Genomic DNA, 27,961 nt, shown 5'->3' with positions numbered 1-27,961 from the left:
CCCGATAATACATAGCTCTGACTTCAAAATTTATCCAAAACATAGAAAACAAGGTCTGAAAAAGTATACCCTCTTATTTTACTATAAACTTCAATGGTACAATTCTTATTTTTTCTACTTTCTTCACAAAAAGCAAGACGGAAAATAAATTAATTCTGTTGGAGATGCTCTTAGTTATTCAGTACAACACTAATAAACTGACCCCTCTAATTTATTTTGTCTTATTTAACCTCAAATTCCTAGGTTTCAAGTTTCAACTGTCCCAATGCAATAACTGAATAACTGACTAGTTACTTCCTTCAGCAAGGATTCATGCTTTGAACTTCATGAACTCTCAATGTAGACCACATTGATCAACAAATAACAGACAGATTTAATCACTTCCAGAAATGTTGAGCTCGCCACAATGGAAGTCAGCCATCTTCCACACACTACTGGCTGTGAATCGCGACAGAAATTTCTCTCTCAAGAACCTCATCACTTTTCCATCCGTTTCCTGTATGAAACCCACCACATATGCAGCACTTATGAGACTAAAACTCCTCCATCTCCTCTCCTTTGCAAACTTCTCCAACCCTTTCTCAATCCTTACATATTCTTCTTCTTCATTTTGAATCACATTTCTGGGTTTTTTCAATAAAGCTTCCGCGAGGCACCTAGCAAGAACAACACTGTCCTCCAGAGCTGAGCAGCCACCTTGACCGATGTCAGGTGTCATCGGATGAAGGGCATCGCCGGCAACACAAACATTTCCTTTGGAGATATTTCCCAGTAAGAGATTCCAAGGCAATCTTAGTTTCAAAGGAGCACATGAGATGCTATCCAATTCAGTTAGTTCCACAACTGCAGCTGCTCGTTGGGGTAAATGGCTGATCTTGCTCAACACAAACTGCTTCATCTTAGCTGGATTCTCTTGCATGTCTTCATCATCTGAAATCAATCAACCCCACATTGGCACGCGTCTTAGAACATATGTGCCAGGAAAAGAAGAGAAGAAAGAAAAATAGAACTGAAAAGAAAGATGTTGAAATGTGGAACACTACAAACCGAACAATATTTCATAAACAAGTGTTTAGAGTGCTGTATGGAAGCAGAGCATTACTTCTAGTAAGGTATGGCCTAATGCTGTTGTCCCAGCATAGAAGTTTTGTGCGGTTTTTCTATGAATTAGTTTGCTAGATTTTCCTCCTACAACTTTGTGGGTTGCACTTCATTTTCCGGGACTTATTCATGGTAGAAGAATTATTCTCTACTTCCAAACTTGTTCATGAATCAACTTTGTGCAGGGGCTTACGTTGGAGAGAGGAATTGAAAGTGCAAAACCAGTACAAGCACTTGTCATCACATGGAAGATAACCATAGCGAATTCCTCCTTCAAAGTAGACATGAAACCTTGGCTGAAAGCCATGACCATCAGGGTACTGAACAAAGCCCCTCATGGCTGAACGCCCAGAATAAACAGGTTTTTGAAGACCCAGCCACTTCGCAACCGATGAATTAACTCCGTCACAACCAATCAACACCTTCAGTTGGAACACAAAGAAGGGTTAGTCATCAAAACCTATCATATTTAATCATTGTATGACATTTTAGCGGTAAAGATGATTCCCACGCGTTTCAAAATGCAGAATCTAGACGTTATCCGAACATTAGGAGTGCACTCTATAGACCATAATGGGGCATTCTCTTACCTTCCATTTCAAACCAAAACCACCAATATTTTAGCTCATAATGCCGAAAATGTCCTTGTCACATCATTTCAAACGGATTTTCCATACGCTTGTGAAATTAATTCCCTCTTGCGAAAGATTGGATAGTTACCTTGGTTTTGAGGGTGGAACCATCAACTAGGTGCAACAATTTGTGGTACCCCATATCCTCGATAGAAACAACCTTAGAAGAGTACCGGATGGTGCCATGGGGCAATTCCCTCTCCAAAGTCTCAAGTAACTCCTTCCTTCTTACGCAACGACCTTCATAACCTCTACTGCAGCATCACGTATACAATAAGTAGCATTCTACTAATAGCTTTGACATATGTCGAGAGAACTTTTTCAGCTATAATCCAGTATCAACATAACACTATCGAACCTCAGTTGGGAAAGACAACTACACATATAGATGTGATTTCATGAGAAAATTTTGAACTTGAAAACCCAATATCAGATTTCAAACCCCACGAATAACCTGTAATTCATTGCCCTCCATGTGTTGCATAGTGATCATCATTCAAGGAGTTATTATCACTTAACCATAATACAGAACCTTGTAATTGAGCCATAGAAACATTATTTCACGCATCACAGGGGACAAACTGCCATAGGTGCGTGCAGGTCCCATATCCATAGTGGAATGGATAAGGAAACAGCGAATCGATTTCAAGCATAGGTTTCACATCCCACTTTGATTTCTTGATGTAATGTTGAAATGAATCACTTGATGTGTAATGTTGATGTTTCTTTCTTCTTTTTCCACTTCTAAACTAACTAACAAGAGATCTAATCCAATTCACGACAATGATGTTGGATCATGACTTCACGTAAATATTTGCTCCATTCCATGGTAGAAACATAGAAGAAAAACTAAACTGTAAGTGATCTAAAAACCCCAAAATTAGTACTCAGAAAGGGAATAAGGGAAGCAGTCCATATTTTTGCCATTTATGTTTCCAATGAGAGAGAAAAGCTATTCATCTCAAAGATTTCAAATTTGCCACTACATAGCAGTTTTCGGGCCATTGAATATCATCACACCCCAATATACCAGTGCTAGAGAAAATTCACACGTATGGGGTGACTGTATTACTTCATATCCGCTTTTTGTCCGCTTCACGGCCGATACTTGACTGCCATGGCTGATTCAAGTGCTCTAGTGCCAAAAATAGTTTCACAAACTCAAAGCTGCTACACTGATTCCTGCTACATGTCTTTCTATACCTAAGTTACTTGGAACACAGATTGCAACGGTACGAGGAATACGAATAGGAGCATAAGCTGACTTAGACACTTGAGTTATAAAAAAATGGTAGGAGGAACGAGAATAGGGTACACCACATGTCTAAATCATTACGATATGGATAGGCTTCTATATTTTAACAAAATTAGAACTTCCCCTACCAAGTGATAAAGCATCTGGTAAAACAAAGTATTATTTTTTAAATAATTCATGCAAAACACATTTCCAGGAATATAATCAAATTTTGATTCTCTCACCGAAATTCCTCTCTCTAGACTTTTACCTTAATAAGTTGATCTTTTGAAAATTTTGGGAATCACTTTAGATAGCTAAATTTACTGTTTTGGAATGGCAGTGTACCATGTTTCGGAACATTGGTACAAAAACTTACTCCAGTTTACTAGGATAGTAGTGTTCCCTTGTACCAAAAAAACAAATACGACCGACCATGATAAAATACGAACTGAAAATCTAAAAATCATATAACTACTCACCCTTGTTTGTCAGGTGGTTCAATCTCTGAAGTAACACCCGAAACCGAAGAAGTAACTTGTAACCTGCACAGCACCAGCGGTCAACAGCAGGGAAAAACTAACAAGGATTACAAACATGATCACAGTGGCTAGGGTTACAAACGAACCGAGCTGTTCACGACTCGGGTTGTTAGTAAATGAGTCGAGTTCGAGTTTTAAGCTCGTCTAGTAAATGAGCTGAGCTCGAGTTAGTTGTAACCTGGCTCAATTTATAAAAGCTTAGCTCGTTTGTAGACCCTCCGCTCCTTACTCGTGCACCGAGCTCAAACACCTTGATAATAAACGAGCCAACCTCAAGCTCGAGCTAGACTAGTTTTGAACGAGCCGAGATTGAACATATCCTCATCTCGTCTCGTTTACAACCCTACTATTTGTCAGTGGCAAAAACTCCGAAGTACAAAGGCGGAGAAAGAGAGACCTGGTAATCAGAGGGTAATGTTCCCTTAGAGAGTTTCCAATGCCTACAGCATCCAATGCCCTCCAAGCGTTGGCCCACAGAGTAAGAGCAAAACCCGCAATTCTTAAGCCCTCTGATGATTCAAGCACTAAGCTCCGCAGTCCTAACCTGCATGCTCATGTTAATTCCAACTTCGTTATTAGAAAGAAACACTGCTCTTGAGAGAGAGAGAGAGAGAGAGAGAGAGAACCTGTGAAGGCCTAAGGCTGTGGTGAGGCCAGCTATACCACCACCCACTATCACAATATCCTCCTCGATCTCCATGATCTCTTGCATCCTTGAGTATCCACTTCAAGACCAATATATATACTAAATAGCGTGTGTGCAGAGAGAGAAAAAGAGGGAAGACTGGAGGTGATCCTTCCCAGAAATAGATAGTATATCCATTATCCAGGGAGACCCAAACAGAAATTGTGGACTGATGACAGCAGCGCATGCGTCATGTTATGACTTTTGTCTTTCTTTCTTTCTTTATTTATTTTTGGTTAAGGTAGTAAAATTTTATACTAACACCGAGAAAACTCAACCAATACGACCATGGAATACAACAGAACCAAAACAAACAGAGTCTTATGCTAAACAAAAAAAAAAAAAAAACACCGACAGCCCAAGAATACAATCTAGACTGCTCATCGCCAACTAATCAAATATAAAACCTATTGGCTCAATCAACAGATTCTCTCCCACCATGGGATTCTTTCGAACACAAATTCGGGGTTAACATATTCGAAAGGCAACCCTTTCGACCAACGTGCTGAAAACGGCACCAGATCATCTATCAATAATTCTATACACCCCGACTAATCTCCCTCAAAATGTTATCAAAAGTGAAATTAATGATTGAGATTTACTTTGTGTACGAGACCCGAACATCTAAGTAAATTTAAACCATTAATTTATCTTTCGGAAAATCATTTCAAGATCTTGGAGGTACAAAGGGACTACTCTTTTAGTGCCATGTGATATTATGAGAAGAACTACTTTGTGCATATATATTGCCAAAAGTTTATATCTATCTCCAACTCCTGCCCATACCCTCATGATTGAGAACTAGATGAGTTTTGTTATTGTTGTAAAATCATTTCGGAATCTCTAGCATTGCTCGATCATCTATACCCATTTCTCTCCAGATGTAACAAAGATGAGCTTTGAGAACCACACAATGACACAATTGGATAACTAATCAAACCAGATAAATAAATGAATGTGCCGGTCAGTGAACAAGAACAGTTACAGTAAATTAGAATTCTCCAACCTCTACGAAAAATTCAAAATCAAAAACTTGTTCCGAAAACAGGAAATTAGTGTACATCGACTTCCTAAAAGTAAAATTAGTAAGACCGAAAAAGATAAATACAGATAGATATGGACCGGGCATCCAAATAGATCATTCATAGAGCAGAAACCCTGCATTGAGTCCAAAGGAGAACGGGGCTAAGCATCTCCAGCAGCTGCGTAATTGGGCCCGTTAGATCTAAAACCACGACCCCTTCCACGATTTCCATATCCCCGATTTCCATATCCAAATCCCCTCCCACGGCCACGACCTGCGAGGGTATAACAAGACAGAGTGTAAGAAACAGCTCAATATAATTGAAACTCCAATGAACAGCAATAAGAATGAAAGAAACAGCTCATAGAATAATTAAAACTCCAATGAACAAGACTGCAGAGTTTCCAGGTAATTCAACAAGTAAATTCCACCAACAGTTTTGGGAGGGGGGGAAATGTCCCCACATACACCATTTCCTCTAAAAGAGGTTGCCCGATGGTTAGCTGATAACCATTACACCCCCTGCTGCTCATTTAGAAGCACTAAGTTCCTAGTTTAAGGGTTAACTACACGTACTTCTCCGTGTCTAAGTACAATGTTCTGTTGAGGATAAAAACAAATATACCATGTATGATAAAATACTACCTGCCATCACATTCCACTCATTACCACATCTTTCGAGAGAAGAGTACATCTATACTAAAAAGAGCCAAAGTTGGTGTCTCCCATTTTAGAAGCCCTTGTTTTTTCCTTTTCCAATGATATCCTTTAACCCAAAACCACTTTGCAGTCATAATGCCTCTATCCTTCATCAAATTGCAAAGGGTAAATCTGAAACTCAGCTAATCAATCAGAAACCACAATCTATACATATCCATAACTGCTTTCTCAAGAATCCAAAGAATTCTCCATGATAGTTGCATACTTCATCCTTGAATCTACAACGGAGAGCCCATTGGCGTAAAATTGCCAGTGGAGAAACCCATTTTATCAAAACCAGTAAATTATTTAGCTTCTTTCTCCTAATTCATGTCCCCGATCAGGTTATCCATATCTGTCGCCTATAGGTTCATATATATGCGTATGTGCATGTGTTTGGGCTTATATAGGCACAACTCTCGTCATTAATAACTCTCCCAAATCATGTTACAAAGTCTCAAGATATGTAACAAAATAAAATGTCTGTTATATTTTTCATGGCCAATTAAGTAACAAAAAGAGGGACTTTTATTATTTACTGTATTTCTTTTCTCATCAATCAAGTGTAGTAGTTTTTCTTGAGATTCTTACTGCACACCCTGCAGTAACTTAAAGTCTATAATTCACTTATAACTTGTAAACACAAAATAAGGTCAGCTCTAGGGTAGGGAGGGGACAAAGTTAGGACTAAAATTCATCTTGATCAGCTTTGAAGAATACTAGGCCTACCAAAAGCATCCCCACTAGGACCAGGACCCAATCAATAAAACGATACAATAGGGTTCGATCAGTAATCAAGCATCTCAAACCCCCTATACCTACACCGTAGTGAAGGATTGGTCTACCCAAGAGGCACGAAACCAAAATGCAAATTAGAGAGTTAAAACAGAAAACAGAGAGCTATTATGTGAAACATTACCACGGCCTCGAGCAGGAGCTTCTTCATTGTAACCTTGAGCAGGAGCTTCTTGGTTGTAACCACTTGCATCTTGCTGCATATCAATTTGGGGACCATTGTACCCTCCTCTTCCACGGCCACGGAAGTTACGACCTCTTCCTCGACCCCGGCCCCTTGCATAGCCGCGATTGCCATCCCAACCTCCATCATCATACTCAGCAGCCGGATATCCATTCCCTGAAATGAGATGCAATTTCAAAAATGTCACGGAACTACCATTAAAACCAAAAACTCTCATAAGTCAAAAGCATTAAAAGGTTGCTCGTCATGATGACATGGCTAAAAGGCTAAAACCTGCTATCCAGATAATACCCCACTGGGCCCAATCCAAATTCCATATTAATATGAACAAGATAGTGAACTTCAACTTCCACAACGTAACACAGCCAATGTCGCAAGGTAAAACCTTTCCCCACAATAAGTTCAAGAGTAAACTCCAAATGTATGAAAACAAAAACAAGTTATGCAATCTCATACCATAAGGGGCTCTAGACCTTCCTCTTCCCCTCCCTCTTCCACCGCGGCCCCTTCCACGACCAGTAGGTGATCCTTCTGCACGATAAACGGTGTGAAAATCAATTCCAATCCGAATAATACCAAAAAACAATTACATTGCCTTCAATTTGCACTACCTCCATCATAATCAAATTCGGGCAATGCCTTGACCTGGTCGGCTGGTAGTGGAGGTTGGTACCTGCAGTAGGTAAGAATCAATTGCCAAAAACTCGTGCATGGAATCATGTCCCCATAAAAAAATCATTTGCTCGTCAAAAATCAACTCACAACAAGAAAAGGTATTGTTGCCATTCACTTCATTGTCAACTCACAAGTGCAGCAATTGAATTGCTTATATTAGAAAAAACAAACAAATAGGAATACCGAACTGTTGGGTGGGGTGTGGAGGTGGGGGGGTGACATCTTAATGACATTGCGAAGACTTCCTACACAAACCATTTGTGAGATTACAAAGATACAACCTTCATTCCACCTGTGTAATGCTACACGATTTTCCTACAAGACTGACCATCACAATCTTGAACTTGAAGAAATCTGACACGTTGAGATTTTAACCAAGATGAGTGATCATGAATTTTGATTCATGAAAATCATATAGGTGCAAATAATTTTTACAGGACAAAGAGAAAGCAACCACTTCATCTATTATAACCCAAAATATTTGCTTCACCATGAGATGAGAAAACTGAAAAGCATAATAAATATACAAGTACAACCAGACAATTTGTACTAACTCACCCTACAGATGATGAATTCAGCTCCGTCTTTGAGAGTGTTATCTTAATCATCGAGACATGCCTTGTGGTTTCCAGACTGCAATCGGCACAACCATCCAACTAAGAGACTTGAAAAAGAATGAAGCATATTCACATTTATCATTGATTTAGCAACCAGTTCCTATTTCAATATTTGGAAGACAAGCTTTTTTTGTTGATAATATAAGGTCCAGAACAGCCTTACGGAAGGAGGCCTTCTTCAAGGGGCTCCCAAGTATCAGTGATATCAATGGATGAGATTGATGTAATTTGATGGAGATCAGCAATCCTCCTCTGCATGATGGTGGGATGAAATTTAGTAATCATCAGAGAACAAGCATAGTATACCAACACATAAAAGAAAAAGGGAATAACTCCAGGAAAAACCTTTATTAACTCCACCATCGTCACAGTTTTATTGATTGCTCTGCCCATTGCTTTGAACACAATCTCAGTCGAACCTTTCTCCTAGAAAGTATAGCAACAAAAGACAAGATAAGAAGACATCAAACACTCTAGCCAATAATTTTCATAACATCCTGAATTTCCTACTCTTGCCTCAAATGAGTGCAATTTTTGTGTCATCCTAATTTTCAATCCCTTTCCTCCGAACGTTGAGAGGAGCAGAAGACAACCTTGTAATGTCAAGTCATATTTGATCATCCCTATACATCACTGGCCATTATATTGAAACACAATTTCTGAAAGACACTACCAGTCAAAATCTTATTTCCGAAAAAGGAATAAATAGTTGTCAAGCACTGTTTTACACTTTTATTTCCTTATTTTAGCAGCAACTATGATTTTACAGCATGGTTCCCTAAACACAAAAAACCAAGTATGAAGAAGAAGATGCTTAGATGTGTAACAGTAAGCCTTTGCAATCCATGTGCACATTGGGCGAACTCAGGTATCTTAATATATGATGATCGTATAAAAATGACAATCAATACTAGACCAAAAAATATTACTTTAGCTTCTCACACGGACAGGAAGTTTTAAAAATTTCCATCCCAACCCTAAACAATACAAGAACAATAGGTACACTATCGCACAGCATACAATAAATTAAAATGGCAACAAACATCCACGTCACTGCAAGTTCTGGGAAACTCTCACACCATCCTATGATTCGATTCAAGGATGTCTAATGTCTAGATATAGATCCACACTCACTACTCGCACCCAAATCCAAGTAAAGAAGCCTCTAAGACAAGTAATATTCCAACTTAAATCAGAAACAACGCGACTAATAGTTCCTTAGAAGTAAAAGGACAGAATCAACCAGTTGAATAATTTGAACCAGGTTGTGAACCAAACCACGCGTGCCAATCCACGACTAATGGAATCACACCAGAAAATGGAAAAAGCATGCAAAACAAAATCATTTTCCATCAACTGACATTTGACAGTGGGAAGTATAAAAACTTATCCAGCACTGAGTTTAGCGATTGCTGAGAGCTGTCCCCCTCCGCAACTTGGCATAGTATCTTATTTCAATATTTTTTGTCGCAGCATGATATAATTTTAGATTCAACTATCAAAAAACAAGACAATTATCGCAGAGAAGACAAGCCTTGTATCTGTTATTAGCATTTGTATCTGTTATTAGCATCTATTATTAATGAGGAACACACCTTTCGGTGTGAAGGTCAATTTTGAACTGGCTCACACCTTTTTTCCGAATTACCCCTTTAACTACCAAAAGGGTTGCCCTAGTGGTCGAGGCCTTGAACTTAGGGAATTGCTCCCTTCTTAGGTTCAAAACCTCAAATGTGCTATCAACTCCTTTGGGGCCATCCCGCAAGTAGACAGTGCCGCAGTGGGATTGGGCCCAGGGTTAGACAAGGTGCACATAAGCGTAAGTTATAAAAAAATAACTACCTAGAGAAATTGCCAAGGAGGGGAAAAAAACTACCATCCCAAATTTCCTCTCCCCTCTTTTGTACTTCCCCATCCAGATTTCATTACAAATTAATCTCAATTCAAGATTTTCCGCTATGCATCTTTTACATAACACGATTTTCACCACATGCATCGTGTGTGCCCGAGCGTCTAGTACTACTACTATACATAGAAACAAAAGCAAAAAAAAAAAAAAAAGAAGAAGAAAAATCAAGCAATCAATCATAGGAGATGAAAGAAATAATACCTGAAGCAGAGTCATGGCGTATGTGATGTAGCTCCGCATCCTCCCTTGACTCGTAATCCGAATCTCATTCTCGTCAATCGGTGTCTCCGCCCTCGGCTTCTCGACCTTCTGGTACCGATCCATCTTCTGCCCCAAAACACACACCGAATTAAAAAATACATATATTTATATCATGTTTGTGTTGAATAGAGTTCGATTACATGTGAAGAGAGAGGAATCTAGGGTTTAGAAAGAGAGAGAAGAAGAAGAATTGGGATCGGATGGATTAGGGTTATACCTTGTTCTTGTTCTTCTTCGAATAAAAGATAGAATTTTTATGCTCGACGAAGGAAAGCCCTCTTCTTCGGCTCGTTACTTCGTTTACGCCCTAACCGCTTACCTGTGACGTCCTGGGGTATTTATATCACCGGTTTGGGAAACTGCCCTAACTCTCCCAATCGGGTCGAACTTGTCGGTTGAAGTTGGGCTGGGCCTTCTGAGAAATCCGCACGAGAGAAAAGGATTTCGAGTTGGGAGTTTGAGTGTGGCTCTAAAATTTTAATTGGACTTATTTTGTGTAAAAAGGGCTTTGTGCAAAAAAAATTTGGGCCATACGTATATATATATATAGGAATTCTAAAATTTTGAGAATCCTCATTTCTAACATTTTTGGGAGCTCGAAGCACGTGCTTCCTTGACCTCTCCCGTTAGCCAGCCCTGCGGCCACCACCTCTAGGCTCTAGCCCCCTCCGGGCTCCACCCGTCTCCCCTGCTCCACCTTCAGCTGTAGCAGCGGCTTCCTCCTCTTCATTATCGGTTGCTGGAAAAACATGATAAGGCATGTGTTTTTTTTTTTTAAATTCAAAAAGTACAAAAAAATGCGTACTTTAATAAAACGAAGAGAGGAAAACTGGCCATAATGTTCATGTGCACGGAGATAAAACTGTCCATGGAGCCTAACAATGGATTGTTCAAGTTTAATATGAAAAACGTAATTTATTTGAAGAATATGTGCAACTTTGTACTGTTTACGAGACAATTGATATTCAACGAGTTTTAATCGAGTCAATGACAAACTGATCTGAGTAGATGAGACTTCTTAAACATTGAAAGCTGGTCAAGCCTAATGATAGATTATTCAAGCTTTAATTGAAACCTTAATCGAGCTTTGAAAAATATTTCAAACTTGACTTGTTTTTTGTAACAAAACTAATCTCATAAAAAACTTTTAAAGAGCGAAGATGAGCTCAAACTTGAGTAGTTTGGTTTGTTTGTCAATTGTCAGCCCTAAACCACCTTTTACTATCCAAACACGGAAAATCGAAATGAGTTTCGAATTATGATGGATCAATGCTTGCATGCGATCCCTTCCCAATTCCAACCCAATAGAACCTGCAAGAGCCCTTCACAAACGAGTGCTGTTATTGGTACATACAATATGTACATACAATGTACATATAGATTTTGTGGGGCCTAATTCGGGTCCCACAAAGATGATCCGAACCGCTCATTATTTTTAAAACATCTTTTTATAAAGCCCTATAAAAAATCAGTTCAACCCGATATCGGTAAGGATTTTTTCTGAATTTGTAGGGGCGAAACTAAGCAGTTAAGTAGTTTCGCCTCCACAAATTAAGAAAAAATCCTTACCAATATCGGGTTGTGCTAATTTTTTACAGGACTCCATAAAAAAATGTTTGAAAAATAATTGGTGGTTTGAATCATCTTTTTAGGACCCGAAGTGGGCCCTACAAAATTGATATGTACATAATATGTACATTCCATATGTACCCCTAGCATTTTCACTCCTTCACAAATTTGTTTTCTGTTCCATTCTTTGTTACATCAATTCTATTAGCAGACCTTCAAATATGTCATTGGTTCTCTTAGCAAATATAAGCGTGCATGTAAGCTTTATACAAGCAGAAATAATTACTACGACAATACAATCCTGAACATTAGTCCAAGATATTGAATTCTTGACTTCTTTGTACTAAAATTCAAAAATCAAGAGTTCTTCACAAGACGAAATGTGGGAATTCCTCCCTCTTCGTTCCTTGTTTTTGAACTAGTGGATCAATGATGCTTCTCCAATGGTTGTAATCTATAGCAGATCCAGCATCAGGCAATGCAAATCCATTCACAAAGAAAAATGGCGTCCCAAACACCCCTCTTGAGCAACCATACTAACACAAGAAAACAGAAGTTGCCGTAAATTAGTGGCGTAGAATGACGATAATTGAAAAACAGAATAAATCAAACATCTCTCGTTTTGAAGTTTGGCAACGGAAATGAAAATAAACAGGTAATTCTCGACTGTATCGATCTATGAATGTATTGACTTCACTGTAACTTCAAACTTACCTTAAACGAAACCCTTGTCATAAGATCAGAGTTCTGGTCAGTAAACCCAGATGCAACTGCAGAGTAGTAGGAATTACCAACTGCTGAGGTTGCCAAGGTAACAACACGGCTCACAACAGTCGCCCTAGACAAGTTGAAGGTGGGTTGGTTGTAGAACTCCTTCTATTAAACAATCCACCGAGTTTAACCCGTATGAGAGAAGTCCAATAACCCATTAAGTAGTCGGGAGCACAATATACAACATAAATATAGGCTATATAGCTAATTTACAACCCTGCAACTACTAGTACTACTGTTACAATGTACAGTGCGTGCGATGGAAACAATAAATCTGCAATGTTGTTATGAAATTTCCATTGTAGGGTGTAGTAACCAGTGATGAGCATCAATATATTCACAATTACATGAGGAACAACAGTCCAATCTCCTCTAACAATAATTGCATGAGAATACCATAATCACATAACCTAAGTACATATTGCGGGTGTATACCTATCTATATTATGATGATGTAAGGAGTTCTTACCTGGTGCTCAAAGAACAACTCCAACAAGTCATACGTGGCAGAAGTGTTCAGCTCATTTATAATATGTAAAGCACGAGAAGAGACGAAAGCATTGTCATGATAACTGCAATTTCCATTAGCAAGTCATTAACCATCCTTTGAAATTAAGACTAATACAACACTTGATGCTGGTTTAAAACACCACAGTTAAGTAAACTTGTATCAATGTCACAACAGCAGACCAGCTTGACAATATCTTCATATAAACTATTCTAGACAATCACTTCCCCCAAGAAAATTATCGCAAGGTTTCATATTTCTCACTTTCATGTTTGGTGAGGTGACTTGTCACTGAAAGGATATGAATGTGGTAAATAACAGAAATCATAAATCAGCTATCCCCTTGGTGCCAAAGTCTAATTCCTTGGGGCGTAGACTGAAGAATTACACATTTTAAGTAACAAACAGAAAAGTTGGACAAGGAAAATTATTTCTAGGACTCTCCTACGTCAGGATTCGAAACCTATAGGAGCGACATGGTATCAGGGAAAATTATAAACCTGAAGGAGGTATTTTGAAACAGTAGGCTTAGATATGGCAACATTGATAATGGTGTAACCATGATGCATTGCACTATGTTGGAGAATAGGAAACCTGAAAACTGGCAGGCTCTATTGACAAAGGTTACATCAATTATCAACATTAGATAGCTTGTAGCATGATATGCATTTAAAACAGCTATTGGATCATACGTGTAGGAATTTCGTTGACACATGTATTTAACTGCACTACACTTGTTATCAGAAAATTAACTCTAGAGATGGCCTCCAAATCTTTTAAGCAACCAAAGTCTTCAGCTCTACATTGGTACTGGTGACAAAATAAAGCCAATATTGAACTCCAGAAACAAAAGAAAGGTACAATAGTCTCTTATTATCACTTTTGATATTATCAGGTAATTGAGCTAAAATCTGTGGAAACACAAGTGTCAGTAACCTGGTTCAATTGCAATCCACCCATCAGAGGATTTGGAGCACAGTTCGCATACAACCAAACTCATGGCATACTAAGGGTGCATTTCCACTAGATTATTGGATTACAAGCTAAAGACAATAATCAAGTAGTTTACGCTAAATGGTATTTTAGTTGATGTATATGAGGAGAATGACATGCCTAGAAATTCATGAAAACATGGGCTTTAGTCCATTTAATCCGTTTAGTTTAGCGGAAACGCCCCCTAAGTGGTGACCGGATGGATGGCATTCCACTCTCTACAAGAAAAACCAATTTGATAAACATCCTACATAGAGAGTCCTACGAAGTGATCCAAGAAACAATACATTGGTCCAAGCGAAAGTCCGTTCATGCTTATTTTGTTCTTTGGGAATGGTAAAAACTAAAAAACAAAGAGAGGACAAGAAACTAAATGAGAGAAACTAATTCTTCGGCTCTTGTTGTTAGGGACAAATTATTGGATGGGCAGCGGCTCAACCAAACTGGGCCAAACCAACCCAAGGTATGGTATGGATGGGTACAGATCCTAATATGTGAACTTTGCGGATCTGGTTCGGTTTGGTTTGGGTGGTTTGGGCAGTTTTCTAATATATGAACCACCCAAACAGCAACCGAACCGGACAACACTCACGTATAGGTGCGGATGGAGAAAATGACAAACTGCGGCGAGCGATTCAGACCATTTGGTTTTTAAATAGGACTGCTGCCCAAAACCATCCTCTGAGCAGCCCTAGGACACTGCCACGTGTTGTCCAACACATCTCAAACACCACATACTTTGGTGCGGTCTTACCATTAAGTGTGTACCCACAAGGATGTGATGCAGAAAGGTGGCAGGGCTCCACGTGGCGGCGCCCCAAGTCCACCGAGTAATTACTCCTCTACTCCAGCTAGGCTAACAAATGAAATTAAATGGATAGGGAGTACTTAAAAATCAACTCTTTTTTTTTTCATTATTTGCCCATAAAAGGAGAAATTGAACAACTCCTCCTCATTTTCCATCCCTTCAGCACACCCAACGTAAAAACCGCTAATCAAAAAGTACACAAGTTCCTGAATGAACCTAAACCATGTAATTAACGGAGAGCGAAATTGCAATTAATAACACTGCGAGAAAGAATTTATTACTCACGGTAGAGGGAAGGGGTGGACGGTAAGGTAGACGCGTTGACCGTAGAAATCTAGGGCTTGCTTCAGAGGAGGCCAAGCGTCTCTACTGTCGGGGCAAATCGGGTCGAAAAAAGCCTCGATCAGGATCGAATCGGTGCTGATTGGGCGATTCTCGTACACGAACCCGTCGAACCTGGCCGGAATCGTGGCCTGGGCCAGAATGGGCCGACCCGAATTACTGAGAGCGGAGAAGAATAGGAGTAGGAAGAGGAAGAAGGAGAGGGAAGACCGTAGAGCCATCGGATTTGGAGGGACCACCAAAAGCCAAACGTGCAGGCCGGTTATGTTTAACAAATAAAACTTCCTCTGTCTCCCTCTCTCTCTCTCTCTCACACGACGACGAGGGTGTCTTTGTGACTTTGCGTGCACCTCAACTATTCTTCACCCGAGCTAGATCATAGGCAAATCATTTACGACGGACTTGGAGAATTCTTTTTTGGCTAAGCCAAAAGGGAGGAGAAGATGATGACCAGACATAACAAACCTCATCTAGATGCGACCATAAAAACTCCAGACCGGTAACAGCTTCCAGGAGGGACCAAAGAGTATAACTACCGTCTCACCAAAGACTAGCGGGCCAAAAACGGGCTGTCCGAAAGGACCAAATTCAAAAGGGCATCGTTGGCACGATTCGAACTCGAGACACTCTTGGCTCACCCAAACCCAATGGGATTGGGAAATTCAGTAAAGAAAACTGCATCAGCATTTGATTTTGTCATATGATTTTGTTCAAATGATTAGAATAGTTCATTTTTTATGAATAATTGTTTTTTTTTTTAAACCATGCGAAAATTTAGTTGAGTAGAAAATCCACCTACAAATTAATTCATATTCATATGAAATAAACAATTCTTATCATTGAAGCAGAACTCACATCATCATTTACAAAATGTGGATTAAGTTGTCATCACTAAAGGTGAGGGTTAATAAAATTGTTCTTTTAATTTTATAATAGATTGCTAGAGTTTCGTATGTTATATATATTAATTCACGAAAATGTTTGATTAATTTTTCCTGTATGATATTTCAAAATGTATTGGCTATATCCACGTATGGGGCTATCTAACTATATTTTCAAACTTGAAATTGAAAAGGTTTTGTGCCTTGTACAACAAAAGTTAGTACTCCCTCCGTCTCTTTTTAAGTGTCATGCTTCGTAATTCCAACTTATTAAAAAGACATCATCATTACACATTTTACATCAATTTTTTCCTCCACTTTCTCTACTTACTCATCATCATTACACTTTTAATCACTAACTTTTCAAAATGAAATATACTTTTAAGGACAAAATAGACAATACACCAACTTTTACCCCATAACTTTACAAAATTGACACTTATTAAGGAACAGCCCAAAATGAAATACTGGACACAAAATAAGGGACGGAGGGGGTATATTGAAATTTGAGTTCGAGGTTTTTTAGAATATAAGCTTAAAACAAAAAAAAAAACAAATTGAAATAGCTTTGATGGGCTTACTTTTTGGGCAAATTTCACTCAGACACCCTGAGGTATCTGACAATAACAGAAAGTACCCCTCAATTTTCAAAAATGACAGAAACCTCCCCTATTTCACAGTTTCGGTTTCATTCCGTTAGTTCCGTTAGTGAAATGGACGGAAAACGTGCAGAAAATGAAATTTTCAATTTTATTTAGTTCTACAGCTATCTTAGGGCTCTTATTGAACGTCCTAGAGCAAAAAATTAATTATGATCCTTTAGGATAAAATGATCAGAAAAATAAGATCTTCGCACCGATTCAAATGGATTAAAAATTGCAGCACTTAAGTATCTTCTCTTCATTTGGTTCTATGGCTCTCTCAGGGCTTTCATTGAAAGTCTTGGGGCCAAAAATTAACTATGACTATTTAGGATAAAATGATAAAAAAATAAAAACTTTCGCACCGATTCAAACGAATTAAAAATTGGAGCACTTAAGCATCTCCTCTTTGTTTAGTTCGACCGGCTATCTTAAGGCTCTCATTGAAAAACTTAGAACTAAAAATTAATTATTGCACTTTAGGATAAAATATTCAAAAAAATAAAATTTTCGCACCGATTCAAATGGATTGAAAATTAGAGCACTTGAGTATTTGTTCTTCATTGAAAGCACTAAAATCAAATAAAGGGCAAAATTTTAAATGCTCCAAATTTTAATTCGTTTGAATCGGTACGAAGATTTTATTTTTTTAATTATTTTATTCTAAATAGTCATAATTAATTTTTGGCTCTAGGACTTTCAATGAGAGCCCTAAGATAGTTGTAGAACTAAATAAAATTGAAGATTTCATTTTTTGTACATTTTCGTACATTTTCCGTCCACTTTACTAACGGAACTAACGGAATGAAACCCAAACTGTAAAATATGGGAGGTTTCTGGCATTTTTAAAAACTAAGGGGTACTTCCTGTTATTGTTAGATACCTCAGGGTCTGAGTGAAATTTGCCCTACTTTTTTTGACCAGATCTTTTTATATGCTGTGCTCTCTAACCATCATGAGCAAAATAATGGATCATCAAATATAGTTGCATTGCTACTTACAATACGATCTTCTCCACACGATCTACTCATAATTTGGTAAGTGGTTTTACTGTTTGATATAAAAAAAAAAAAAAAACCAAAGCTTTCTACCTTACCGAGCTCCGTCCTGAAAGAAAGAATCTGCCACAGCCAAATACTTGAGAAAGATGATAGCTTTGATAATAACAAGAATTGCCAAAAAAAAATTGTATCGTATAGAATTCCGATGAAAATTGAGGATCAGAATCAATTCACAGATAATTGAGAGAGAGAGAGAGTACAAATCCTTGGGGAAATGGGAACGATGACCACTAGCATGGTGGCACCCATTAGAAACTTGCATTTTAGAGACGCGAGGTTCCACAAAACGATTCGAAAAAGTTTTAGTGGTCCTCGCAACTTAAACACGGAAGGTTTCCCTGAACGACATCGCAAACTTTTGACCTTTGGCCGCAAGCTATTACTGCTGGCCGCCAAATAGTACTCTTGGCCGAAAAATATTGCTTCTGGCCGCGAATTATTGTAGAAGCGCAATTACGCATCACGCTTTTCTATCATTTAAATGACGTTGCAAATCTTTTGCTGTTGGCCGCTAACTATTAGTCGTGGCCGCCAGATATTGCTCCTGAACGCTAATTATTGCTTCTGGCCGCGCTTTATTGCTTTTTCCGTTCATTCAGAAAGCGTGAACCTAAAACACGCTTTTCCCTTCTCTTTCGTTTGTTTTTTTTCCCCCTCCTCACCCACGCTTCCCCTCTCGCGCTTTCATTCGTCGCTTTTATTGAAAGCGTGAACTCATTTGTATGTATTCACAACGACAACGGGATTGGTTTGTTTAGCACTGCAGAGCCCGAGGAGGAAATCGGAGCAGAAATCTGGATAAGAGATCTTCCATGTTTTACCCTAGCTAGTTTCTCATCCTTGCTGTTATAGGTAACTAAAGGTAACCACTTCAATTAGGCTTTCTTTTTCTTATCAGTCAGTCATCTTGTTCAAAATCCTTCCTGACCTCTGCTGTGCTGAGCCATGCATGTCATCTGAGTTTTGATGTACTCCACATTCTTCATGAATTTAGTTTGTCGTATAAGAGTTAATCACTACCAAAAACAGTTTGCAATTTTTTGGCCATGATTATGTAGCTATTTGTTTGGGACTCAATTTGATATAATTGCGTTGGGTATTTATTTAATCAGGATAATGATGGTTTTTAGGTTTGCCCCAGTGGTCCAGACTTAGAATTTACTTCCTCCTACGTTTCAAGTTCAAAACCTAATGAACTTATATGGGGCCCTTTCATACGGGTTTTGCTCCGACTTTAATGGCCCCCCAGCTAGTGGACTACGGGATTGGTATCCCGGAGATTAGCGGAGGTGCGAGCTGGCCCTGACATTCTGAGCTTATAAAAAAGTATCGCATCGTAAAGTATACTGTAGATCTTGTGTTTTGGCGATTGGTTGTTCAACAGATATGTAATTACTACAATATTTGCATTTCAAATGCTGGAAATGCATTACAAGAAAAAAATATGGCTACTTAAAAAAATCCATAGAAGCTATAGATGGCGCATTACTGGTGCTTTCAGTGAAATGGTTAATACAGCAAGGCACTCCACTGGTAAACCAAGTTCTCTGAAAAGTGGAGAAAGTGTTGATCCCCATTATCTCAGAGCTTCTACTGGTTCTTGCCATGATTTCTGCAAGTACGGAAGGAATCATGAAGTTGAACTGAAGGCGAGGCGCCTTTTCCCAAAAGAGCCATAAAACTGCCATCTGAAAGGGAGAATCCCACCGTAGTAGTTGTTTCAGCTGAGAGAAAGATGACAGCGGTGGTCAAGGTCAAGCCCAAGCTTTCCGCTGATTCCCCCAATGTCATCAGGGAGGAAGTTTCATCGCTATCAAGTGATACTGTTGGGTTTTTTCAAACAAGTACCACGATTCACAATGACGTATAATTTTTCACTAAAACCTGTAGGATGAGCATCGGTGGAGTGCAATGGGTTCAGATATTGTGAGGAGCTTAGATAAGATCAGCATGTTACCAGATTCTATACTGGGCCACATACTTTCATTCCTTCTGACAAAATATGCTGTTGCAACCAACATTCTATAAACACGATGGCAATACCTATGGACTTGCATCTTTACTCATGATATTGGAGAAGCTGAAGCCGATTTGAGCTCTACGAATTTCGTGAGCTCAGTATTGCTTCTCAGTAACATGTCCTCTTTGGAAAAATTCAGTCTTAAGCTTGAACCATTTCTGGATATTGACATTGTAAAGTCATGGATCAACACTGCAATGAAGCGCAATGTTCAAAAGCTGGAGCTTCAATACTTAGAAGAATTCAACGGAGAGATTCCTCTTCAGTTGCCTTGGACAATGTTCATTTCCAAAACATTGGCGGATCAATTTCCCTGAAAATTCCTCCTTCGGTTTGGCTTCCTAGTCTTAAGATTCTTAAGATGGAGGATGTTAGATATGAAAATGGAGATTGAGCTCAGGAGCTGATCCATGGGTGCCCAGTTCTTGAATATTTGAAAATTTACAGGGGGTGTGAGAGTGAAGAAGTGTTGAACATTTCTGCGCCCTCATTGAAGCGTCTTGTGGTAACCTATATAGGTGATGGTGACTAGTTTATAGTCAATACCCTGAGCTTGAATACCTTGATCGCACATATTATTGGGCAAAGGATTTGTCATTTGAGAACTTATCATCCTTGTTGGAAGCACATATCAAAACTGGTTTGTCCAACTCAGGTCCCATCAAGACCAACATACTCAGCTTCTTCGCGGGATTGCAACTGTTAAGTCTTCGAGCAAGATTTGTAGCCATCGATTATTATCGAAGAAAATGGTACGGCAAATGCGCATTTGTGATGAATGGTGAATTTATTTTGCATGTTTCTGCTCTAAGGCCTTATCTATTAAGTGAAAACCTCATTTTGCCCCGAATAAGTATGGATTATAGATACGCCGAGTAAATATGTTCTTCAATGGAGCAAGGCCTTATCCATGTGGTATAAAATCTGTCATTTGTCTCTGGTGCAGCTTTATGCCGATGTTGAGGATTATGTTCTGCCAACTTCTCCTACTCTTCATAATTTGACACATCTAAAGCTGACGGAGGGCATTAACAATAATGGCTTCAACTTGAAATGACTTTCTTGAGTACTCGCCTAACCTTGAAGTTCTTGTTCATGAGGTATGTTGGAAGTCAATAACAGGATTGCACTGGCATTGGTTTGCATTTGGTAACCTCTAACAAAAAAATAATTTCGTATTTTTGTCCTCAGGGAAGTAGGTACTCTTCTAACAAAGAAATCAAATCCTGGAGTCCACCTCCGAGAGTGCCTCACTGTTTGTTATTTCATCTCAAGGAAGTTGAGTTTCTGGACTTAGGTAGAGGAAGCCTTGAGTTTGAAGTGATAGAATATTTGCTGAAAAGTGCTGAAATTTTGAAGAAATTGACAATCCGTTCTGAGCATTCAGATACCTGGCGGATAGCCCGATTTCGAAGGGCCTCAAAGACTTGTAAACTTAATCTCCTCTAAAGATGTAAGTTGTTATTCTTTTTGTTTGGGGTATAAATGCTAATGCCAAGAAATTTCTAGTGTATCTCATCTAGAAGGAAATGTATAATTGCTCATCATAATGACTAACTTTGGATTTACCAATTGGGTAAAGTTCACTTGCCAGTTAGCAGTTCTTCAAATAGTTTTCCACATCTTGTTTGTAAGAGAACCACTTTGTTTAATTTGCAGGCATGAGCTTGAAGCTATCGAACATGTGTTTTTTTCATGTGGGTGGACTAGACCTCTATGGTCCAGTAGCAATTTATCTTACGAAGTGAACCATGTGGACATGCAGTGGATGTCTCCTCTGCTTTATATTGGATTGTGGACAGAAGTCTCCTTAAAGATGTCTTAAGGGCTGCTTACTACCTCTGCAAGTCCAGCTCTGTAAGTGAGTTACACAGCCGAAGTCATCTTTATAAATGGAAGCCCCCTCCTTTGGTTGTGATGGATATTCTATCCTCACTCTCACAAAGCAGCTTTGCAATGATTGTTAGTGGAATATTGTTCCATCTAATGAGTTAGAATGAAAGTGTAAGCAGCTTTTGGTGCCGAAGCTTAGGCTGTTAGAATTGCTTGTGATATGGCTTCTATTTTTTGCCTTCTGGAAGTAATTGAATCAATGTCATCTGAGGTGATCCAGGCCGCTATGTCTTGCCCTTTTCAGACCTTGGGAGATCCAGTCTTTTATTGAAGACATTTGCATTGCTGCAGACGTGACGAGCTGGGCCTTCTCTTGATGCATATTAGTTGGTGATGTAGGTTATCGTCATATGACTCATTTTTCGCAATAATGCAAAAGTAGTGGGTCTGTTACATAGAACAGTTGATGATTGCAAAATTCGTGGGTCTCTGAATTCTCAATGCCATGCTCTGAACGAGACAAATAGACTTATTCTGCCTGGCTCTGAACGATGCTTTGGCTGCGGCGAAAGTGGAAGATTAACTCTAGTGTTATTCTGCACGCTGTGTTTTCTGGTGATACCACACCAATGATATTGAAAAACATGGTTACACTAAAAGACCACTTGTTGCTATCACAATTTCTTCATTCCCATCTGTTTTCTTTTCCATTATTCTCCTTTTTCTCTAGGAATCCCCATTGCTGCTTCTCCCTTATAGCATCAGGGCTTCGTACTCCGTATTTGATAACTCGGTATTGGGCCCAATGGACCGACTAATCTGAGAGAGTAATCCAACCATCCACTTGCTAGGGACCCAGTAAATAGTAGCGGGACTTCATAGCCCGCTGTGGGGGAGAGACCATAAATATTATTACTACTAAATGAAAGTAAAGAGGTGAAGGGAAAGATATGCTAAAAAATTCGGCTTAAAATATTTGTTTGCCCCCTGAACTATACTACTTTTGTTTGGGGGTTAAGACTCCATAATTCTACAGTCAAGCGATGAACTAAACCCATTTGCCCTCACTGAACAAATGGTTGCTTGGATCAGTGGTTTCTACATAAGCTTGGATAAAGTTATGTGTATGGACCACCCTCCCGCTGTGCCACTCGAATTTTTTTCGCTTTCTTCTTCCCGTAAGTGAAATTTGTTGGCTTTAAGCTTGTGATAAGAATTCTTATCACAGGGCCCTTGCCCCTTAGAATAGTGTTGTAACAAGTACTTTAATTAGATAAAGCACTACCTAATCAACAACGAATCCAGCACATAGAGCAATAGCTCAATTCACCCTTTAATTAATCTCACCAAAGGCAGTGCAGATAAGGTTATGGCTAAACAAGCATTGTCTTTCCATTTGTTTTTGTAAGATTATATACAACTTTCCCAACCTTCCCGTCCTATAGATTTCAACAATGCTTTCTGATAGAATCTACATTTATAGTAGTACTATACGCAACTATTCCACCTGTTGAATTTTGTTGCGTGTCATTTTTTCCTCGCACTATCGGGCCACTTTTGTGGTTCCATAGGCGACATCCGATAAAATTGGAACAATACAGAAAAGATTAGCATGACCCATGTGCAAGGATGACATGCACAAATTCAATAATGGTCCCAAAAAATGTGGCCACTTTAGTGCTGCAGTAGGGCATGGGATAGGAGAGAAGAGATGGATTTAGGGATTGCAAAAACATTTATCCTGTAAATACCTGTGGGAAAACATTTATCCCACGGCTCTTTAGGTTTGGTATCCCGATTTTAGTTAAAATCTGAACTTCTTCCACAGTCGTTGGATTGTATTTTCAATAGTCCAGATTTTAATGAAACTTTTATGGAGAAAAGTCAATTGTGACCGATCATAAATTGGCTACAGATCTAGACCATTGAAAACAAAATCCAACGACTATGGGAGAAGTCTGAATTTTAACCAAAATCCGGGTTATCTGACCTGAAAAGGACTAACATTTATCCTGTAAATACTTGTGCCATAGAGTTCTGTATGCATCAAGTCCTTGATTTTCTCGAGTACATGTCTATCATCTTTTATCGGTTTCTTAGTCGAAATGCGGGTAATGTGACCCAAACACATGAGTAATCAAAATAAATCGTACTGTGACAGTTGTGAGAGGTACTTGGGCATGCCTCAGCAAGCATCTTCATCTTCATCTTCTGCAAGTTTAATAATAAACGTAAGTGCTATTCTCTCGATGAAAAAGTTGCAGGAAATGATTGAAGATCCGTACCTATTTATAACTTTTTCTTTCTTGCTACAGACAACAATGCTTCCGTGGCCTAACCTTGCTTTCTTTATCTGGATTGGCTTCTTCTGGGGCCCCCCATGCATGACTAATTTCATAATCCCAGTTAAAATGGTACTCCAACTTCCATCATATATTCTGGGCCAATCAGAAGAGGAAGCCCGTGTACTGTTTTACTCACCAAGATGTCTGGGCTAGTTTACGCGCATCTCCACTAGTTTTGGGGGCAATTCTACCGCCTACTTTCAGGAGCCCAATTAGAGTCAAAGCTTCGCTCCATATGTACTAGCCCTAAAGGAATTAATGACACCTGAGACTTTAGGAGATAACAAATTCATAAGTTTCAAGTCTTGACCACTACACTAACCCTTTAGGCTTGAAGCCCGTGTACTTGCCCAAGATAAACATAGCCAAACTCCGCCAAGCATCTTTCGTGAGTTTGATTTTGTTCGACATCCCACATTGTCCTTATCGATTTTTTCATTGGGATTCATGGTTTTTTTTCTCCCCAACATTGTATACATCAGTTGGGGTGTTATGAGTTAACAATTAAAGGGGATTCGACTTCCCTCCATAGATTCGAACTCCAAACCTCCCCTTGCATTAAGATTCACGGTTTGATGAGTAATCTTCACCTACTTTTAGAATTTTCGAACAAATTCTATGCTGTGTTTCGATCAATTATTTGCAGAGAAGTTTTATGAGAAAGGAAAATCACAGGGATGAAAAAGCTTAAGTTTACACTTAGGTTTGGTTTAGTCTTGTAAAAGTTGTAAATTCAGACATCCTGAGTTCGAAACTTGGCAACTTCTTTGGGCCAGGCCGCTAGAGAGAAATCTCATATGAATCTCCCAGTCCCGACATGAATGACCTACCTTTGATCGGAGCTGGCCAGCGCAACCCTGATCGTCGAAAAGAAAATTACAAAAAGGAAAAATGAATACGAAGGGCTAGTGGGGACTTGGATTGTGTTCATGTGATGAAATAGTCCGATTACCCGATTTGTGCATACAAGTTGTTAGCCAAAGCCTGAAGGGCATCTTCTTCTCATAGTCTCCACTCTACGTTGGGATGTCAATTTTAGTGCTATTTTTCCAGATACTTGAAAAAAGTGTATGAATTTAATTCAGATGCCAACCATTTATAGCTTCTCGTTTTCTTGCCTTTTTATAACTTTTGGGTTCTTTTCTGGTGTGACCTCTGTTTGGCCCCAATCCATGAAATTTCCAATTCTACTAGTTAATTGCGGAGACACTGATAGTATGTGGGCCAGTTGCAAGCCTCCTAATCTCTCACTCTCTCGCTTGGCAGCATCTTCCAATCCAAAAAATATCGATGCGGCCACGTTTTATTTAGGAACAGGATTTCGTCCAGTTTGGAAATGATCTTGCTCCTTTTCTTTTACATTCCTAGCCAGATGAATGAGGATCAAGTTCTAGTCCTGTTTTTAATCCTCTAGTGTAGTCCAGTTTTGGAACGTTGTGAACCTACCCTAAGTCCAAAACAATGAGTGGAACTGATCATGTTTTTAGATATCGCAAAGAAGTATGCCTTTGTAAAAGAAAATTAGTTATGTCAAAAGCTTATATTTGTTGAAGACAAAATGAACCATCCAACCTTCTTCCGTTCATTTTGACCTCCACAAATTTGAATTTTTAACATAGTTATTGGCGTCCGATCAAAACTATATATAGGGACATACTTATTTGCAACATCAAAATATGGATGGTTTCGATCGTTGTTTTATGTAGCATAACATAATATAGTATAATAGTATAAAACTTACAAGACACCATCATTCAATTAAAAATCAAATGTCATTTTGAGGTTTTTGCACTATTGCAATATTTCAATTTGATGGGTATAATTAAACGAAATTAATTGTTTGAAATAAATTATTGTTATTTTCTCACCGATTGATCCACTATGTCGTCATTGGCATGATGCACTATTGTATTGCTAAACACATTCGAAGGAAATGATATTTGCACTCAATTTTTCTTTAAAAATACACTTCATATTCATATCAAAATACAGTAAAAGGTAATTTAGAGTACAGTTACCTAAAAATATGAAATGCAAAAATCATTTCTCCCATAAGAAAACACCATGATTCGATAATAGATTGAAACATAAGTATACTTTGGTACCATTCCTGAACAACTTCTTAAAAAGTAAGTATTTATTTTATATTTTCAAATTTAAAAATAATGTAAATAAAATTTTTATTTTTTATTTTTTTTGCACCGTATAAAAGATCTCGATAAGATCTATCAAACAAGATCTATATTGCTAGGAAAATTATTTGCGTAAACATATTATTTTTGAGCTTGAAATTGTATTTTTAAAAAATAAGTACTTATTTTCATGGAGCCTTTGTGAAAAAGAATCTCGACCCCAGACTTGCTCAGGGTAAGCATCTCCATATTCCACCAAACTCTATTTCACTCATTTCATCTCCATATTTTTGTGTCTAGATTCAAACACAAAATAAGCAAACATGCCAATAAGATCGATGCGTATAACTTTACAGGTTGGTGAGTGAAATCTTACTTTGGGATTAGCAAAATAAGTGATGTCAACTACATTAAATTGGATACAACCAATTACACACCTTCAATAATTTTCAACAAAGTTAACTCTAAGGGATTTGGCCAAATATGTATGAAAAAACAAATAAAGAATTTTATTCCCCACGATGTAGCAAGTTCGAATCTTGTGAAAATCAAATATTTCAAATTTTGGTGCCACTGGATATTTGCCCGGTCATTAACTTAAAGTCTCAAGATTATTTGAGATATGCATAAATTAGTCAGAACATCCGTTTATAAAAAAATCTTTTAACAAGTTTTTTTATTCCCAATCCCCAAAAGCTTCTCATCAATAAACCCTTACCAACGAAAGGAAGAACCCACAGGGGGGAAAAAGGACAAAAAAAAGTTGTACTCAACCAACTCTACACCGGAAAGGTCAAAAGTGGGAAAAAAGTGGTACGAAACGCATATGTCAGTACCGTTTCAACCTTCTTTCTTTCCACCCACGAAACGCGTCACCTCCAAAAGGTTCCCGTGTTCCGTCAATGCACTTCAGAATGTAGGACAATCTCGGTGTACTCAGGCTCCATTCTGCTAACGCAATTAACGCCGGTTCGGTTAAATAAGTTAATTAGTTTATTTTTTTATTTTTATTTAAATTTTTTTTGTATTTCTTAGTTTTTCATTAATTTTTTTGAGAATTATTACATCGTCATGACGAGAGGAATCTAAAAAGTAAAAAATTATGATCGAAATTTATTTATTTTTGAAAAAAGACGGAAAATTGGCTTATTGGTTTATTTTTATCTTTATTCAAAAAAATTAGATTTCGATCATAATTTTTTACTTTTTAGATTCCTCTCATCATGACGATATAATAATTCTTAAAAAATTGACGAAAAAACTAACAAATATGAAAAAAAAAATTGAATAAAGACAAAAAAAAACTTATTTAGCCGAACGTGCTTAAGTGTACTTATTTTAGTTAGTGAAATACAATACCAATCAAAATTTTATAATTGCGATATGAATCGTTCACTCTATAAAGAAAGTTGAACATCACATGTACCAAAAATGAAGTTAATCAAACTTTAGTATCTACAAAAGATCAATATAGATTTGTCTCTCAATCCATTTTTGAAATTATTCTGACAGTCTATTTTTGGTACAATTGATGTCATCTGGCCAAGGTACTTATGATATCCTATTAATTTAACTTTTTTCTCAATGAACTACACAGCGTACTCTACAAATCGAAAACAACTGTGTGATCTGAATAACAAAATATTAGTTGAGCATTCCTAGATACCTGTGTCAAATGCATTAGCCTCGTTCTGTTAAG

General features: G+C 38.2%; 3 protein-coding genes, 2 long non-coding RNA genes and 1 other non-coding gene across 9 annotated transcripts; 3 read left to right on the top strand and 3 right to left on the bottom strand.

The window, feature by feature from the left end:
- Positions 1-56: 56 nt before the first annotated feature.
- LOC131330358 (monooxygenase 2-like) lies at positions 57-4,680 on the bottom strand. Of its 2 annotated transcripts, none has more exons than XM_058363908.1 (6): positions 4,136-4,680; positions 3,907-4,053; positions 3,450-3,512; positions 1,822-1,987; positions 1,295-1,523; positions 57-930 (listed from the first exon to the last, which is right to left on the bottom strand). In XM_058363908.1, the coding sequence occupies exons 1-6, from the start codon at positions 4,219-4,221 to the stop codon at positions 374-376; spliced, it is 1,248 nt and encodes a 415-aa protein (XP_058219891.1). In that variant the 5' UTR covers positions 4,222-4,680; the 3' UTR covers positions 57-373. The 2 variants fall into 2 exon arrangements, with proteins under 2 accessions (XP_058219891.1, XP_058219892.1); XM_058363909.1 differs by having other exon boundaries at positions 1,822-1,984; positions 4,136-4,305.
- Positions 924-1,649, top strand: LOC131330365 (uncharacterized). The gene is made up of 2 exons (XR_009201096.1): positions 924-1,112; positions 1,287-1,649. It is a non-coding gene; the product is annotated as an uncharacterized LOC131330365 (long non-coding RNA).
- Positions 4,681-5,121: 441 nt separating the features above from the next.
- Positions 5,122-10,794, bottom strand: LOC131330362 (uncharacterized). 2 transcript variants are annotated; one of them, XM_058363918.1, is made up of 9 exons: positions 10,576-10,794; positions 10,299-10,421; positions 8,534-8,614; positions 8,352-8,440; positions 8,130-8,204; positions 7,508-7,569; positions 7,353-7,427; positions 6,837-7,052; positions 5,122-5,492 (listed from the first exon to the last, which is right to left on the bottom strand). In XM_058363918.1, exons 2-9 carry the CDS (start codon positions 10,419-10,421, stop codon positions 5,380-5,382), a joined length of 834 nt encoding a protein of 277 aa, XP_058219901.1. In that variant the 5' UTR covers positions 10,576-10,794; the 3' UTR covers positions 5,122-5,379. The 2 variants fall into 2 exon arrangements, with proteins under 2 accessions (XP_058219901.1, XP_058219900.1); XM_058363917.1 differs by having other exon boundaries at positions 10,299-10,424; positions 10,576-10,732.
- A 1,292-nt stretch (positions 10,795-12,086) lies between these two features.
- On the bottom strand, positions 12,087-15,802 carry LOC131329542 (uncharacterized). The gene is made up of 4 exons (XM_058362714.1): positions 15,293-15,802; positions 13,168-13,270; positions 12,642-12,803; positions 12,087-12,463 (listed from the first exon to the last, which is right to left on the bottom strand). The coding sequence occupies exons 1-4, from the start codon at positions 15,568-15,570 to the stop codon at positions 12,296-12,298; spliced, it is 711 nt and encodes a 236-aa protein (XP_058218697.1). The 5' UTR covers positions 15,571-15,802; the 3' UTR covers positions 12,087-12,295.
- A 4,452-nt stretch (positions 15,803-20,254) lies between these two features.
- On the top strand, positions 20,255-22,477 carry LOC131329358 (uncharacterized). Of its 2 annotated transcripts, none has more exons than XR_009200735.1 (4): positions 20,255-20,704; positions 20,899-21,052; positions 21,144-21,405; positions 21,612-22,477. It is a non-coding gene; the product is annotated as an uncharacterized LOC131329358 (long non-coding RNA). The 2 variants fall into 2 exon arrangements; XR_009200736.1 differs by having other exon boundaries at positions 21,144-21,483.
- Positions 22,478-23,347: 870 nt separating this feature from the next.
- LOC131331684 (U6 spliceosomal RNA) lies at positions 23,348-23,450 on the top strand. Its single transcript, XR_009201484.1, has one exon. It is a non-coding gene; the product is annotated as a U6 spliceosomal RNA (small nuclear RNA).
- The last annotated feature ends 4,511 nt before the right edge of the window (positions 23,451-27,961 follow it).

Source organism: Rhododendron vialii, chromosome 6a, assembly GCF_030253575.1.
Source record: "Rhododendron vialii isolate Sample 1 chromosome 6a, ASM3025357v1".
NCBI classification, from domain to species: Eukaryota; Viridiplantae; Streptophyta; class Magnoliopsida; order Ericales; family Ericaceae; genus Rhododendron; species Rhododendron vialii.
This window is presented reverse-complemented; position numbering and strand designations above follow the sequence as displayed.